Source organism: Castor canadensis, chromosome 5 (genome assembly GCF_047511655.1).
Source record: "Castor canadensis chromosome 5, mCasCan1.hap1v2, whole genome shotgun sequence".
In the NCBI taxonomy this organism is placed as follows: Eukaryota; Metazoa; Chordata; class Mammalia; order Rodentia; family Castoridae; genus Castor; species Castor canadensis.
In genome coordinates, this window is record NC_133390.1 from 126,340,933 (window position 1) to 126,356,552 (window position 15,620).

Consider the following 15,620-nt stretch of genomic DNA (forward strand, 5'->3'; position numbering starts at 1 on the left):
GTTTCATCAAACGTATATCAGCTATTGCTTACTGTTGCTGTAAGCTTTTGTTTGAATAGTTAATTGACTCAAGTAGATTTTTACGTTGATACGTTATTACTGCTAGTAGCAGTTGTTTTCACCAGGTACTTACAGAACAGATTTCACACATTATTCATTCAAGGGCTAAATTTATATCCTTTGGAAATCATGGCAACTGCACAGAACTGTGCTCACCAGGATGGGGTGTTTGGTATCTTAGTACTGAGGTTAGCACTATGTTTACATGCAAAGATTAAGGAAAAAACCCTTCAAAATGGATAGGTATCCAAAGTTCATTTTCTGTGACACTTCAAAATGACAAAGGATTTGTAAACTTTGCCTGCATTTTTCCCATTTTATAGGTTTCATCCATCAGTGATTTTTGTTCTCTGATCCATTTTAATACCTTAAACATTTGATGAAACACTCTAGTGCTATATGCATTTTCTTACTTTTATTAAAAATGTGACAATTGTCAAAATGCACTAAAATGTAAATGGAGATTGAACATGTTCATTTTCCAGCTTATAGACAACTTTATACAGACTTGAAATTTTTCTCCAGTTGTTTATTAGTAAAAGTGAAAGAGAAAAGGGTTTTTCCTGCCATAGGATACAACTTTTTTTTATATATATATATAACAAGCATAACACACCACTGCTTTGGGTGGAAAAGTGCAGAATAGTATGTACCTTTTATGAAGAAAAAATGTAATTTACAATGTTCAGTGAGAATGTTACTGCTGATTTTCTTTTTCAAGGTGTAGAATATTCTTTGATTTATAGAATTCATTTTTGACCCAGATGATGGTTCTTTTACAGACCAATACAATGGCTGAACATTTTCACAAATAAAGTGTAACTAAAATCTGGATTTCTGATACCTTGTCATTCGGGGGATTTTATTTTACTTTGTTGCTTTAGAATTCAATGCAGAGAAGTTGTTGGCTGTAAGAGAAACTTAGTTCAAATTTTGTGGTAAGTATTGTGTTTAGGAAGGTGGAGACAGGATCCACCAGTACAAGGCCAGTTCAGGCAAAAATAAGCAAGACCCTGTCTCAAGGAAACATGTAGGGTGTTCCATGCCGTGGTCCTATTGGAGGACCCAGGTTTGAGGTCAGCTCTGATGCAGTTAGCCTGAGACCTTATCTGAAAACCAAACTCAAGCAGGACTGGGGAGAGGGCCAAGTGTTGTCTCCTACAAATCTTTTGTTTTTGAAAGGAGAGATAACAGTACTGATCACATACCTCCTTCCTTACTAAGGTTTTAGACAGGATGTGTGGAAAGAGTTCAGCTTAAATTGTACATTTTACTTTTTAATCCCAGTGTGAAAATCTCATTTTAATTATTTTTATGAGATAGGGGAGGGAAGAAATCTAGCCAAATAGGAATTTTACCTGTTTAAGTAAGGATCTAACAAATTCTATGAAGTTCTGGTATTTCATCAGTAAAGTTCTCAGTGTAGAACTTTCATTATAGGGGAGAAAGACCTCACACCTTTGTTTTAGGAATGTTATCCGTAAAGTACCTCATTGTAATTATTTAAGAACTTGTGGCTTTATTGTAGCAGAAAAGTGAGCATTTAGTGGTTTGACGACATTGGAATGTAATTGGCTTAGAATAGTCTTTAGGTCCCTAAATTCATTTCCTGTGTGATCACTAACACTGTGCATCACATAGTGGGGTTTTAGATTGAAAAATAGCTTTTATAACTTTAGTGCTTTGTAGTGTAAATATGACATTGAGGCAGCAAGTCCAAATACAAAATTAAATTCAGACTTAACATTGCTGGCTTACCTGAGTTTGCATTTGTGTTCATTTGAGTCCCTATACCATGACCAAGAGGCCAAAGGACTAGGCAGTATAAAACCTTCTTATGGACTATTACTGTTTCCATCGCCAAGAGGTCTTAAGATCCTACAAACTCCTCTTTTAAAATACTGTTCTGGGGCTAGTAGGGTAGGGGAGAACGCAGTGGTAGAGTTCTTGCCCAGCATGTACTACACTATTCAGTACAGGGAAAAGAAAATGGTCTGAAACACACACAGCAAAAATTCCCAACGTAACCATTTTAGAGTGTACGTTCAGTAGTGCTAAGTACATCTACATAGTTGTGCAAACTATCTCCAGAACTCTCATCTTGCTAGAGCTGCTGCTGCTCTGTCTGCTGCTCAGTGTGGGTTCTGCCAGACATCTGCTTTGCTGCCCTTAACCCTCAGCTGACGAAGGTGGAGAAGAGAGTAAACACAGAGCTCAATAGCAGACTGCAGTTACAATGGTAAGAAGTTGAAGAAACAGTCAACCAATGAAATGTTATAATGTCTAATTTTTATTGTGAAATACAACACCAAGAAGCAAAAATGTACAACTTAGTTACCACAAGGTAGGCAGTTTTGTGACCATGCCCCATCCCAGTTACAGTCCTGTCCTACTTCTCCCTCCAAAAGGAGAAGTAATTACTTTGATTTATGCCTTTACCACCTAACTATCTAAACCTGTTTAAGTGCACCTGTTTTTTGAGCTGAGTGGAATCATAGGGTATATTTTTCATATTTAGTTTATTGTTGCATGCAACTCCAAAGTTTGTTCATTTTCATTATTACTCTTCCATCTTGTCTCTATTTCACTCTCACACATACACATCCATTCCATTTTTGGTGAACATTTGTAGTTTCCAGTTTGGGAATATTACAGATAAGGCTACCTTTTGGTGGTTTTATGCATGCATTTCTGTGATTATTTAAGTAAAATTGGATTGCTGGGTAGGGTATGAAAGTTTTTATTGCTTTTATATCCTCTTCAATTCTTGTCATTCTGGTGTCTGTGTTTTTAAAATACAGTCCTCCTATATAACCTAGGCTGGCACTCAAACTTGAGTACTGGGATTATAGGTATATGCCACCACTCTTGGATGAATCCATGTCATTCTATTTTGCCTTTCTGTAGGGTGAATGATTTCCCACTTTAGTTTGCCTTCTCTAGGTTACTAATGAGGTAGGGCATTTGGAAGTCCCCTTTTACTAAGGTATTGGTTGAGGTGCATATTTCTGTTCTTTAAAATTAGTTCTTCATGTGTGCAAATCATTTTAATTTAATCTTTTTCAGTCTTTTGTATTTGTGTGGTTTTCTTTGCCGTGTTTAAAAAACTTCTCTTAACCTGAAACCATAAAGCTACTCTCCCGTGTTGTTTTCCAGAAATTTATCGTTTTACCTTTTGTACATAGTTTTGCAGTTCACCTGTAATTTATTTGTTGAGTGCAGTGTGAATTGCTTTTATTTTAGGTTTGTTCTTGTTGGAGTATGTGTGTCTAATTGCCCCAGTACCATTTATTGTGTGGGGGGCAACCCTTTTCCTAAAGCTCTGGAGTACCCTTTTTGTAGTAAACCAAATTCCATAAAGTTTGTTATAGTCCAGAGATTTTTTTTGGTCTTAAGATAATTAAGACATAGTTGAGTTCTACTCACCTTGCTTTTCTTGGAAATTTATAGGATTTTTGCATTTTATATAAGTTTTGGAATCAGAGTAAGTTCCTCCAAAAAATTAACACCTCTACAGTTCTGAGACTTATCCACGAACATAGTATATACTTGAATTTATGAGTCTCTGTCACAGGTTTTGAAGGGCTTGTATGTTTTCTTCTATTACCTGATGTTATTTCCTGATAAATAACTATGTCTTATAAAATTTTAACTTCTAATTGTCAGTGTATCGAAACTGATTCTTGAATTACTAAAATTGTATTCAACAACCTTGTTAAGCTCATTCTAACAATTTATTTCAATTATTTTTTTATTGTGAATACACAGTATAACTTGGGAATGATGACAGTTTTCTTGCTCAGCTGCACTGGCTCAGGCACACTTACCACTCTTGTGCTGCATAGAAGCAACATCATCCTTGTTCCCTGGCTCACATGTTTGCTATAGATTTTCTGTAAATACCTTTGATCATATTGAGGACATTGCTATTTTCCACTGAGTGGATTTTCTCAAGTTTTTTCTATGAGACAATTCCTGTTTTTCTCACTTACTTCTAGTATAGTGAATAGTACAGACTTTGTTCACAATGTTAAACTAAAATTATATTTCTGGTATAACCATGTGTTAGGTAGACATCATTGATGAAACCATTTGGGCCAGGAAAATTCTTGGTAAAACATTGCTTTTTAATTACTGGTGATTATTTCATAGCTGAAAGAATAAAGGTTTTCTCCCTTATTTAAATTTTGGTAAGTCCTGCTTTTCAAGGAATTTATCCATTTCATCCAGGTTCCCAGTAATGTAAAATCATTGGTAATATCACCTTTTGATTATTTTACTATCTGAAGCTCCTGCAGTGATGTCTCCTTTTAATTACTAGGTTGGTTTACTTTTGCTTACATTTACTTCCCTCCACCCAACTCCCACCCTTGCTTCCTCATTTTCCTTAGCAGGTTTTTTTTAAATCAACTTTGTTAGCTTCTCCCCCATCTTTAAAAAACCCTCTTTTAAAAACCAGCACCTGACTTCATTGATTGCTATAACATGTTTTTTAGTCCCTTAAAATATGTAGTCTTTTGTTGGTATGTGGAAGGACAGTGTTGTTTTAACTTGGCATATTGATTTCTTCCTGATACATGAATTTAAAGTTGCAAATTTACTTCAATCATACCTCAAGCTCCATTCTCACAGGTTTTGATGTAAACTGTCATTCATTCTAATGTATGTTTAGTTTCCATTGTACTACTACTTTAAACTGTGGGATTCAGTATATATTTCTTTCTTTCCAGACATGGAGCTTTCCTACTATTTTGTCAATTTATTAGATACTCTGTGATTTTAATCCTTGTTTGAAATGGTCAGTTAATATTATATATTAATGTATTTTAGCACTATTGCTTCAGGGACATGTGGAAATAAACTTTACATATATATCTATGTGTATGTATTTTCCCAATATGTCCCTGAAAGCAGTGTGTTTCAGGGACATGTGAGTAATTGTCTAATACATATTGGACTGCTGGCATGGCTCAAACGATAGAGCACTTGCCTAGAAAACTCAAGGACCTGAGTTCAATCCCTAGTACCACTAAATAAATACATAAATATAATTCAACATCAATGATAAAAAAAAAAGTATAGATTTTTCATATCTCCTTAAAAGCAATGTAGGTTCTTTTGGCAATTTTTTTTGTACAATTATTTTTCTTTCTCTCAACTTTATGGAATTAATTAATTACCAGGCTTTGTTTTCAGTAATACTAGCATTATAACAGCTCTCTTAGGGACTCTGCATATCTTTTTCATCCTTCTTATATAATCTGCTTTGGATTTGTTAACTTTTTTAACTTCATGACTTGTTTTCATCAGTTTTTAAATTTTATTATCTCATTAAACACTCCATTCTCCTTCTGATACTAATAAAATATAATTAGTAAACTTCACTTTTTATGGTATATTTTCTCCTGACTTAATTTGCTCATCAATTATGGATACTATGTTAAATCTGAGTTCATTTTTCAGTTTTAGAATTTTTTTCTTTTAAATCAGATATGAAATTTTTATTATTTACACCTAACCCATGGAAATTCTCAGTCTTATTTTTAACATAGTATATTTTAGGGTTTTTTTCCTGATAACCTTAATGTCTAGAGAGTTGTGTGGGTCTTGTTTTCTTTCTACTGGTTGTGGTCTTACTACTCATTGATAGGGATTTTGTGTGTGTGTTCTAGACATTATATTTAAGAAGCTGTATGGGTAAATTTAGGTCAGAGGTGTTTGCTTTTTAAGATTTTCTTCTATGTATTCTAGACACCCACAGAAATTTGTAAGTCAGAATCACCTTAGTCCACTTTAAAAGATGGATGTTGAATATAAAACAAGCCTTTGTTTCCAGGCCAAAAGTATCCAGGGAACTCACCCAAGCAGATATATGAACATCTGTCCATTTTAATAAAGTTACTAAAATTACTGTTCCGTCTCTACCAATTTCCCAGGGAAAATGGCCCCAAATGCCAGACTTACTCAGAATTTTCATCCATTCCTTTTATTCTGGCCTGGTGAGACTATTTTGGTCTTATGAAGTATTAAAGTAGGTATTTTTAATGCAGATTTTCTAGTTGACTTTAGCTGGGAAGTTCCCAACTCCTTGGGCTAGTCAGAAGTGGAATATCAGGGCTGGGCACTGGTGGCCTGGGCAAAAGCTTGCAAATATCCCATCTCAACAGAAATATTTGGGCCTAGTGGCATGTGCCTGTTGTCCCAGTTACATTGGGAAGCATAAGTAGGAGAATCATGGTCCAGGCCAGCCTAGGCAAAAGATGAGGCCCCGTCTAGCTCCAAAATAACCAGAGCAAAACGGGCTGGAGGAGTGGCTCAAGTGGTAGAGTGCCTGCCTGGCAAGCATGAGTGAATACCCTTTTGCCATCCCCTCCTCTCCCCCCCAATAAAAGGTAGAATATTAGAAACAATTACTCCTTTCTATCTCAGGACAGACCCAGCACTTAATATGTTCCCCCACAATCTCAATACTTAGAAAATATTGCATATTTTGGGGGTCTCTATTTGTAAGTCTTACAAAACAGCTGGGAGACATTTTGATTATCAAGTATCTTCTGTGAAATTAGCTTTGGTGAAAGGTGGAGCCAAACAGACTAAAGGAAAACTCAAGATCACGTGGCTGCCAGAGTGACTAACCATCAATAATGTATTCTCTTGTAATCTCAACACACTGTGTTAAAAACAAGCAGGACGAGTCATCGTGTAGTCCTCTTGACAAAGTAAGATTAACATGGATCAGAGGCTCAGGCCTCTTTGCTGCTGATGGATATTTTTAAATGATGACTTCACGTTCCTAATAATGAAAAAACTACATTAACAAATGTTACAGAAGATGGGCAGTAGTTGAGCTTCACTTACTTCAAGAAAGATTAAAAGCAAGGTTAGTAGAAACCTGTCAGTGGGCAAACCTCCCAGCATGTGTGTCCAGTTTATACAAAATTACCTCTTACACTTAAGTCTGTACTGTATGAGTTAGAGTTATGATTTGAGATGATCATTTCATCAGCTGATTCAACAACACTTGTTTAAAATACATACTTTTTCCCATTTAATTGGCACATTTGTAAAAAACATTAAAAATTTCTCTGTTCTGTTTCATTAACCTGCAGATGTGTCCTTTAACACTACACCATCCTGACTACTGTAGCTTTATAGTGAGCTCAGCTCATGATATGTGTTACTAAACCAAGGTATAGAAACTTTAGACCAGTGAGTATCTTGGGAAAAGAAAGATGTATGTATTCTCATCTGGCCTGTAGCTGACAAAGAACTAATATCCAGAGTATATAGAGAACTTAGGGAGACAGCAAAAGCTTTTTGTTAGTGCTTAACAAAAGAAATCAAAGTGACAAATATGTGAGAATGAACACGCTGCCCACCGTCAGCTGAAATAAGTATTAGAATATACTTTTAAAAGTGAACTCACATTTCTGATGAGAACTTAAACAACTGTTAAAACCACTCTGAAAACTTGTTTGGATACTGTAGTCCTGGCAATTCTAAATCTGTCGAAGTAAACAAGATAAATTGATACCAGTGTGTTCACACATAAGAAAAACAATAATCTCAAAAACAGTTCAAACTAAGGAACTAGAACATTAAAGGCCCTGAGAGTCTTCCTGGAGGGAGACTCTGGGAAAATTCATTTAAATAAGCAGCAGTCTTGTATAATACCAGGGAATCAGGACATAAATTCTGAGAGGTTGACAAGCCTCCACCCTGGGCTAGGTCAGGGATTAGAATACTTTGCTAATTAGTGAAGCTCTTTCCTGGCACGGAGACAGTGTGCAAATACTAGCAGAGGTAGCTTTTTTCTTTTTCAAATGCCCTCCTTTCAACAAAGGATCATCAAGCATTCAAGAAAACGTGGCCAATTCAAAGGAAGAAAATGTCCTATAGCCCAAGCATCAGATGTAGACAACTTTAACACACCCAAGTGACTCATAATATATGACCAAATTAGAATATCAACTAAGAAATTTAAAAACCAAGATTGAAAGCTGAAAAATAACTGAATTTGAAAATTTGACTTGAGGTGTTTTAACAGCAGACTCAAAACAGGAAGAAGAAATAATCATGGTGACAGCTCATTTGAAATCAAGTCTAAGAAGAAATTAAAAAGATAAAGGTAAACAGCTTTAAGGATTTAAGGGATAGTATCAATCAGGCAGGCCCACATTGCATGAAGGGAATTCTAAAAAGAATAGAGATACAGGGGCAGTGAGACTGAGGAAGTAGTGGCAGAAAGTTCCCAAGTACGTGGGAGATACACAAGTCCAAGAAGTTCAGTAAACTCCAAGATAAATAAAGGGATCTCTACTAGGCAAAAGCTGTCAAAGCCAAAGAGAATCTTCATCTCTTCAAGAGAAATATTACTTGTCAATATAGTTAGCAGATTTCTCAGCAGAAACCTTAAAGGTCAAGACACAGTGTTGTGATATATTTAAAAATACTAATGAAAGAGAAACTTAAGACATTCTCAGATTAGAAAAACGCTAAGGGAGAGTTCACTAGTACTTGATGTTCCTTGACAAGAAATGCTGACGGGAGTCCTCCAAGTTGAAATGAAAAGCTCCATACACCAATATGAAGATGGAAAAAGTAAACATAAACAAACTAGTAATTTTGGTTCATAACTCTACTTCTTAATGTTTACAGTGTTTCAAAAAGGCCATGGAAGTAATTACCAAACTATGCTAATCGCAGTATATAAACATGTAATTTGTGACACAGGTTAATACAATGAGAAACAGCTCTAAAGGACTGAAGGTTTTTATGCAATTGAAGTTAAGCTGATAGCATCTTAAAACAGATTATTGCAACTTTAGGATGTCATATGCAATCCCTGTGGTAACCACAAAGAAATACCTGTAGCATCTAGACAGATGAGAAAGGAATCATCTAATGTATCACAAGAAATCAGCTAAGCACAAAAGGCAATAATGGAGGAAATGGGACCTACATACAATCTTCAGTCAGTCCTCTATGATTTCTTAAATGTAAATGGATGGAATTCCCCAATTAAAAGATGATAGACTGGCAAAATGTTTTTTTTGCGGGGGAGAGGGGGAGATAAAACTATGCTGTTTATAAGAGATTCACATTAGATGTAAGAAGAAACGTGAAGTGAAAGAATGGGGGAAAATAGTAGAGATGACCTCCTTATCCATAGGGTATACATGCCAAGACCCCCATTAGCACCTGATACTGCAGATAGTACCAAACCTTTTAAATACCATGTTGTTGTTGTTTTCCCTATAGAGACATACCTAAGATAAAGTTCGGTTTTAAATTAGGCACAGTAAGAGATTGTAAGAGATTAGCAACAGCAATCTAATAAAAGTTATGTGAATGTGGTCTCAAAATGTACTCATGATGTGAGATGATACAAGGCCTACAAAATGAGGGGAATTGTATGCAGTGTGATGTAGTATTAGGCAGGCTATTAAAGAAATGTTACTTGAATACATGCATTGTCAACAGTTGATCTGATAACTCAGAGCTAATAGGTAGTATATATGCTGTGCAAAGGGATGATTCTCATCTCAGATTGAAACTACTCAATGGTACACAATTTAAAACTTTCAGACTTTTCTGGACCATGGGTAACTGAAACAACCCGTTAGCATATGGTGGTTAGAGGGAGATCTGTAATCAGAGAACAGAGATGATTATGCAGGATTAGATAAACGTTAAATTAAAAAATGGTACAAAGAGACTAGGGCACATGTATTGGTAAAATAGTAAGTTCCCAAGAAGATAAATACATGCACCAAACATCGGAGCTCCAAAATCTATAAAGCAAACCAAGAATTACTATAATAAAAGAAACTTCCAGCCCTACTTTCAATAATAAAAGCACCAGATAGGATTAATAAGGAAATAGAAGACAAAAAATATAAAGCAACTCGAGAAAGCACATTTATCTCAAGTGTGCATGGAACTCTCTCCAAGATCGATCACAAAGCAACTCAAATTTAAAAGACTGAAGTCATATAAAGCACCTCTGTCAATCACAATACAATGAAACTAGAAATAAACAATAGAAAGAACACTGGGAGGTTGGAGATTGACAAATATGGGGAAATTTAAAAATCAGTTAAATCACAAGGGAAATCAGAGAATTCTGAGATAAATGAAATAAAAGATCAAGTCATGGGATTTCAAGCCATGAAAACAATGCAAAAAAGGACACAGCTGTAGAGGCTATTTAAATCAACCTAACTGTACAACTTGAGTAACTGGGGTTGGGGAACCCCACAGGCTAGTAGAAGAAAGAACAAAAGATTAGAGAAGAAACGAGAAAAATCAACAAAATCAAGAGTTAATTTCCCAAAAACATTAACAAAATTGACAAACCTTTAGCTAGCTTAAGGGGAAAAAAAATCAGAAATGAAAGCGGGGACATTACTACCAATTCTATAAAAGTGAACAGGATTATAAACAGGATTGTTTGGGCAAAACCTCCCTCTCCAAAACAGATAGTACTACCAACAACTATATGCCAACAAATTGGATAATGTGGATGAAAAGAAATTCTAGAAACATTCGACCTGACCTACCAAGACTAAATCATGAATACGAAACATAAACAGTTCTATAATTAGGAGATTGGATGAATAATTTATAATCTCCCAAACAAACAAAAAGCCCAGGACCAAATGGTCTCGATGGTGAATCTTGGCAAACATTTTAAGAGGAGCTACCACAAATCCTTTCCAAACTCTTGTAGAAATTCTCCTAATTCATCCCACGATGACCATACACCAAAGCCAGAAAAGACACTGCAACAAGAAAACATCTCCATCCCATATGACTATTGTCTAAAAAACTCCTTTAATAAAAAAAAGTAAATTCATTTTCCTATTAAAAGGATTATACACCATGACAAAGCAGAATTTATTCTTTTGACATATCATACACATTAACAGAATAAAGTGGTAAAACCATGTCTTTTCAACTCATGCAGAAAAAGCATTTGGAAAGATTCAACACCCTTTTATGATTAAAACAAATTTAAAGAAAGGAAACTACCTCCACATTAAAATCTATGTGGAAATCCACAGCAATGATGAAAGGCTGCAAAAATTTCCTAAGATAAGGAACAAAACAAAAAGCTGCTTTTTGTTGCCTCCATTCAACATACTGTTTCAAGTTCTAGCCAGAGCACAATTAGGCAAAAATTAGAAAAAAAGATACCAAACCGGAAGAAGTAAAACTCTCTCGGAACAAATGACATGATCCTATCTAGAAAAACCCCAGATCTCACACACATACACACACACACACACACACACAAATAAATTCCACAGATACAGGATACAAAATGCATATAAGCCAGTTGTGTTTTTATAAACTAACAATGAACAATCCAAAAACAGAAAATTCTACCTGCAATAGTACCAAAAAGCGTAAAATATTTAAGAATAAACTAAACCAAGGAGGCAGGTGGCTTTACACTGAAAACTAAAAAAAAATTGTTAAAAAAAAAAAAAACTAAGGGAAATAAAAGGGAAGATTTCTTGTGCCCAAGATATCTTGTAAATCTTAATGCTAAGGTCACAAAACTTTCCAAAACAATCTGCAGATTCACTGGAACCTCTACTAAAATCCCAATGATCAGCGATGTTTGTTTTGTAAAATATCCTAAAACTTACAAGGGACTCTGAGTAGCCAAACCAGTCTCGTTTAAAAAAAAAAAAGGTCACATTTCCTGATTTCATAATTACTAGAAAGCTACAGTAATCAAAAAAGTATAATGCTGACATAGACATAGACCATGGAATAAATTAGCCCTGAAATAAACTCATGGATATATATGGCCAAATGGTCTTCAACAAGGGGACCAAAGTAACTCAATGGGAAAAGGATAGTCTCTTCCATAAATGCTGTCGGGAAAACTGGGAATCTATATGCAAAAGAATGGAATTACCTCACACTATACAAAAATTTTAAATTGATCAACGTCCTAAATGTACATTTAAAACTGTAAAACTGTTAGAAGAAAGCATAGGACAAAGGCTTCTTTCTTAACACTGGATATGGCAATGATATCTTGGATATGCTAGCAAAAGCACAGGTGTCAAAAGAAAAAAGTTTGACTTAAACAAAATTAGTTTTTTGCATCAAAAGACATTAGCAATAGATGGAAAAAGCAATCCAGGGTTGCTAGGGATATAGTTCCATGGTAAAACACTTGCCCAGACTGTGGAAGGCTAAGGCTCTGGGTTTGGTCCTCAGCATTACCCCCTACCTTCACAAAGTAAGGGCATCTATAAAACAGAAAATATTTGAAAATCATATATCTGATAAAAAATTAATATTCAGAATAAACTTCTAAAATGCAACAATAAAATTGATTTAAAAATGGGCAAAGGACTTGAAGACATTTCTCCAAAGAAGATATAGAAATAGCCAAAAACCACACAAAGATGCTCAACCACAGTAATTACAAATTCAGATTTTGCAAATCAAAATCACAATGAGATAGTGCTTCACAGCCATCAGGATGGCTAGTAGTTTTCTTAAAAAAGTAAGTATTGTTGAGGGTGTGGAGAAATTGGACCCTTTTTACTTTGTTGATAGGGATGAAAACAGTGCAGCCAGCCGCTGTGAAAAACTATGGTAATTCCACAAAATTTACGGACAGGTCACATTATCCAGCAATTCTAGGTATGTACCTGAAAATACAAAGCAGGGATCTGAGCAGACATTTATACACCCCAATAGGTAAATGCATAAACAACGGGACTATGTATTTAACCTTAAAAAGGAAGGAAGCTGACACATTCCACAACATGGATGAAACTTGCGTGCTCAGTGAAATAAGCCAGACATAAAGGCACAAGTGTGAGCCGATTCGTAGGAGGTACCCAGAGTCACAATCAGTAGGGAAAAGAGGTGGAATGGTGGTTGCCAAGGACGGGGGGGGGAGGGGATATTATTCTTCAATGGGTAAAGAGTTGAATTTTAGCTTTAGAAGATGTAAAACTTGTGGCAGTAGATGGTGGTGATTAGTTACAAGAATGAGTATAATTTAATGCCACAAACTGTACACTTAACTAAAATGGCCAGGTGCCCGTGGCTCGTGCCTGTAATCCTAGCTACTCAGGAGGCAGAGATCAGGAGGATTGTGGTTTGAAGCCAGCCCGGGCAAATGGTTCAGGAGACCCTATCTTGAAAAACTCTTCACACAAATAGGGCCAATGATGTAGCTCAAAGTGTAGGCCCTGAGTTCAAATCCCAGTACTATAAAAAAAAAAGTTGAAATGGTAAATTTGGGGTTAAATATATTCTACCACAATAAAAAAAATTAAGGAAACATGAGAATGCAACAAAGGAAAATGAATGAATAAAGCAACTCATACTATAGATTGACCTGGAAAGAAAATGTTGGTTTAAATTAGTATGATACAATGATTCCACTTGTGCAATATCCAAAAACCAGTTTATAGATATCCACGCAGTATGAAAAGTAAATGCAAACAGCAAGAGGTTGGTTACTACAGGAAGGTACAATTGTGTGGAGGCACGATGGTGGCTTTTAAGGCACCACAGACTCAGGTTTCATTCCTTAAGCAGTGGGTACATGGTCTTTTATATAAACCTAGCATGTGATATTTCACAATTTTTTTTTTCCTTTTTGTTTGGCAGTATTGTGGTTTGAACTCAAGGCCTCACACTTGTCAGGCAGGTGCTCAACCACTTGAGCCACACCTCCAGTCTGGTATTTCAAGAAAGCAAGATATACTCTGCCACGCCTGAGAAGAAAAGCAAGCCTTCTCCATGTTTATTTCTCTGCTGGTTTGTGCCCTGTAGCAAGACTAGAAAATCCAAAACCCTCAAAGAAATAAAACAGTTCCACTTTGTTCACCCAGATGTTTTACACCTGTGGTCCTGAATCGGCTTATTGCTGTAAGTTCCGGTGGTGACGCTCCTCAAAAAACCCTCACTGAACATGAATTCAGTTATAAGTTCATAACAGTTGTTATGAACCTGTCAGAAAGCATCCACAAATAATGTTTATCAGGTGGACTTTTCCGATGTGTTTAAAACACTGTTACATGTATTCAGAATTGCTTCCTACATCAGTGATAGCAGTATCTAGCCAAGAAAATACAAGCTCATTCAGAGCCACCTACCACAACTTTTGAAACACTGAAAATAAAATCACAGATACACAGATAGGTACAGTATTTAATTGAAATATATTTGTCTAATATCTACAAAGTGAACAATTGGGCTTAAGAAAGCAGACAAAAGGCACAAAATTAGTATTACTACAGAGAAGCAGTCATGCTACTGGACTTTATAAATATCACTGGAATGGCACAGTAGAAATAGAATAAGCACTGAGTAAAAACTCAAATCACTTTTCCTTGCTTTTTGTTTGGGCCGTGTCTGTGGTCTCATTTGTAAAGCTGAGACTGAGATTCAGCTGAGGCCATGGGACACTTGAGGTTTATGCACGTTTTAGCCACACTGGCTTCCTTGAAGAATTTGATCAAACCAACAGATGCACTTAAGAAAACTCCACCATAAATCCTCTTCTCTTTCCTCAAAAAAAATACAAGGTTGAGGCAATGATTGTACATGCTTATTTAACTTCTGAAGCCCTTTTTTCATCATAAAAGTAGTGAAGTCTCCGTGTGAGGTGTTTCTGCCATACAGGAAGGAAAGGAAAGCTTCTGAAGGATGTATGATTCATGGTTTGAGCAGAGAAACTGTCAGAAAGATAGGGAGAAACTCCTTGATGGGGCCTGGCCACCACTGTGGAGGGCTCCAGCATCCAACTTCAACAGCTTTCTGCTCACCTCATCCACAGGAAGGAGCCCTTCTCCTGGGTGTGGAGAGGGGTGAAAATCACAATAGTCATGACATGATAGCCACCACCCTTCTGCCAAGACCGCACCACTTTATCCTAGAGGGACCTGAACTGGGCCGGGCCAGCTCAGCCTGCACTGTGACAGCTAAGTGAAAACATCTGTGTAATTGCAAAAGGTTTTTTGGCAAAGTGAAAAATAGAAAACTTCAAACTTCACTGATAAAAAGGGGCCCATGATTACCCACTTAAACATTGGGGAGTACAGATTTCACATGTGTAGCAGTACTCAGGAGGTGTGTACACAGCATGTGTGTGAACAGCGTGCACACGCCCCAAATGGCTCTTGAATAAATTCAATCCTCTAGCAGAGTAGGGGGGTGCCTTTTTCACAGTATACCATTTTTTTCTGTTACCGTTTCTTGGATGCTAACAAGAGGTCTCAGTGAAAGCCAACAGAATCTCGGTACTGTACCACTTTAATTTCTACAAAAACAGGGCTGTGTAAGGGAAGCTGTGCACCGCACCCCATCAGTGTGCCTTCCAGAGGGGATTGAAGTAAACCCAGCCATCACCCTGAAAAAGAAAGAAGGAAGCATTACATGGAGACCTCACAGCCAGGAAAAGGGGGAAGCAAAGATGGGTCCCCCAGCCTCTAATAGGCAGAGACACTGCAGTGCAAGCTCAGGACTTGCTCCGGAGAGCTCCCGGCCAAGCCACACTGGTGGTCTCACTAGCA

The 15,620-nt window shown here is 36.5% G+C and overlaps 1 protein-coding gene across 10 annotated transcripts in view; it reads right to left on the reverse strand.

Moving 5' to 3' along the window:
* Positions 1-482: 482 nt before the first annotated feature.
* Osbpl10 (oxysterol binding protein like 10) overlaps positions 483-15,620 on the reverse strand; it is a 293,428-nt gene continuing 278,290 nt past the window's right edge. For all 10 annotated transcript variants that reach the window (XM_074074053.1, XM_020181728.2, XM_074074057.1 and 7 more), the window contains one exon: positions 483-15,457. In XM_074074053.1, coding sequence (XP_073930154.1) covers positions 15,413-15,457 — 45 coding nt within the window. In that variant the 3' untranslated portion in view covers positions 483-15,412. The remainder of the gene's footprint in view (positions 15,458-15,620) is intronic.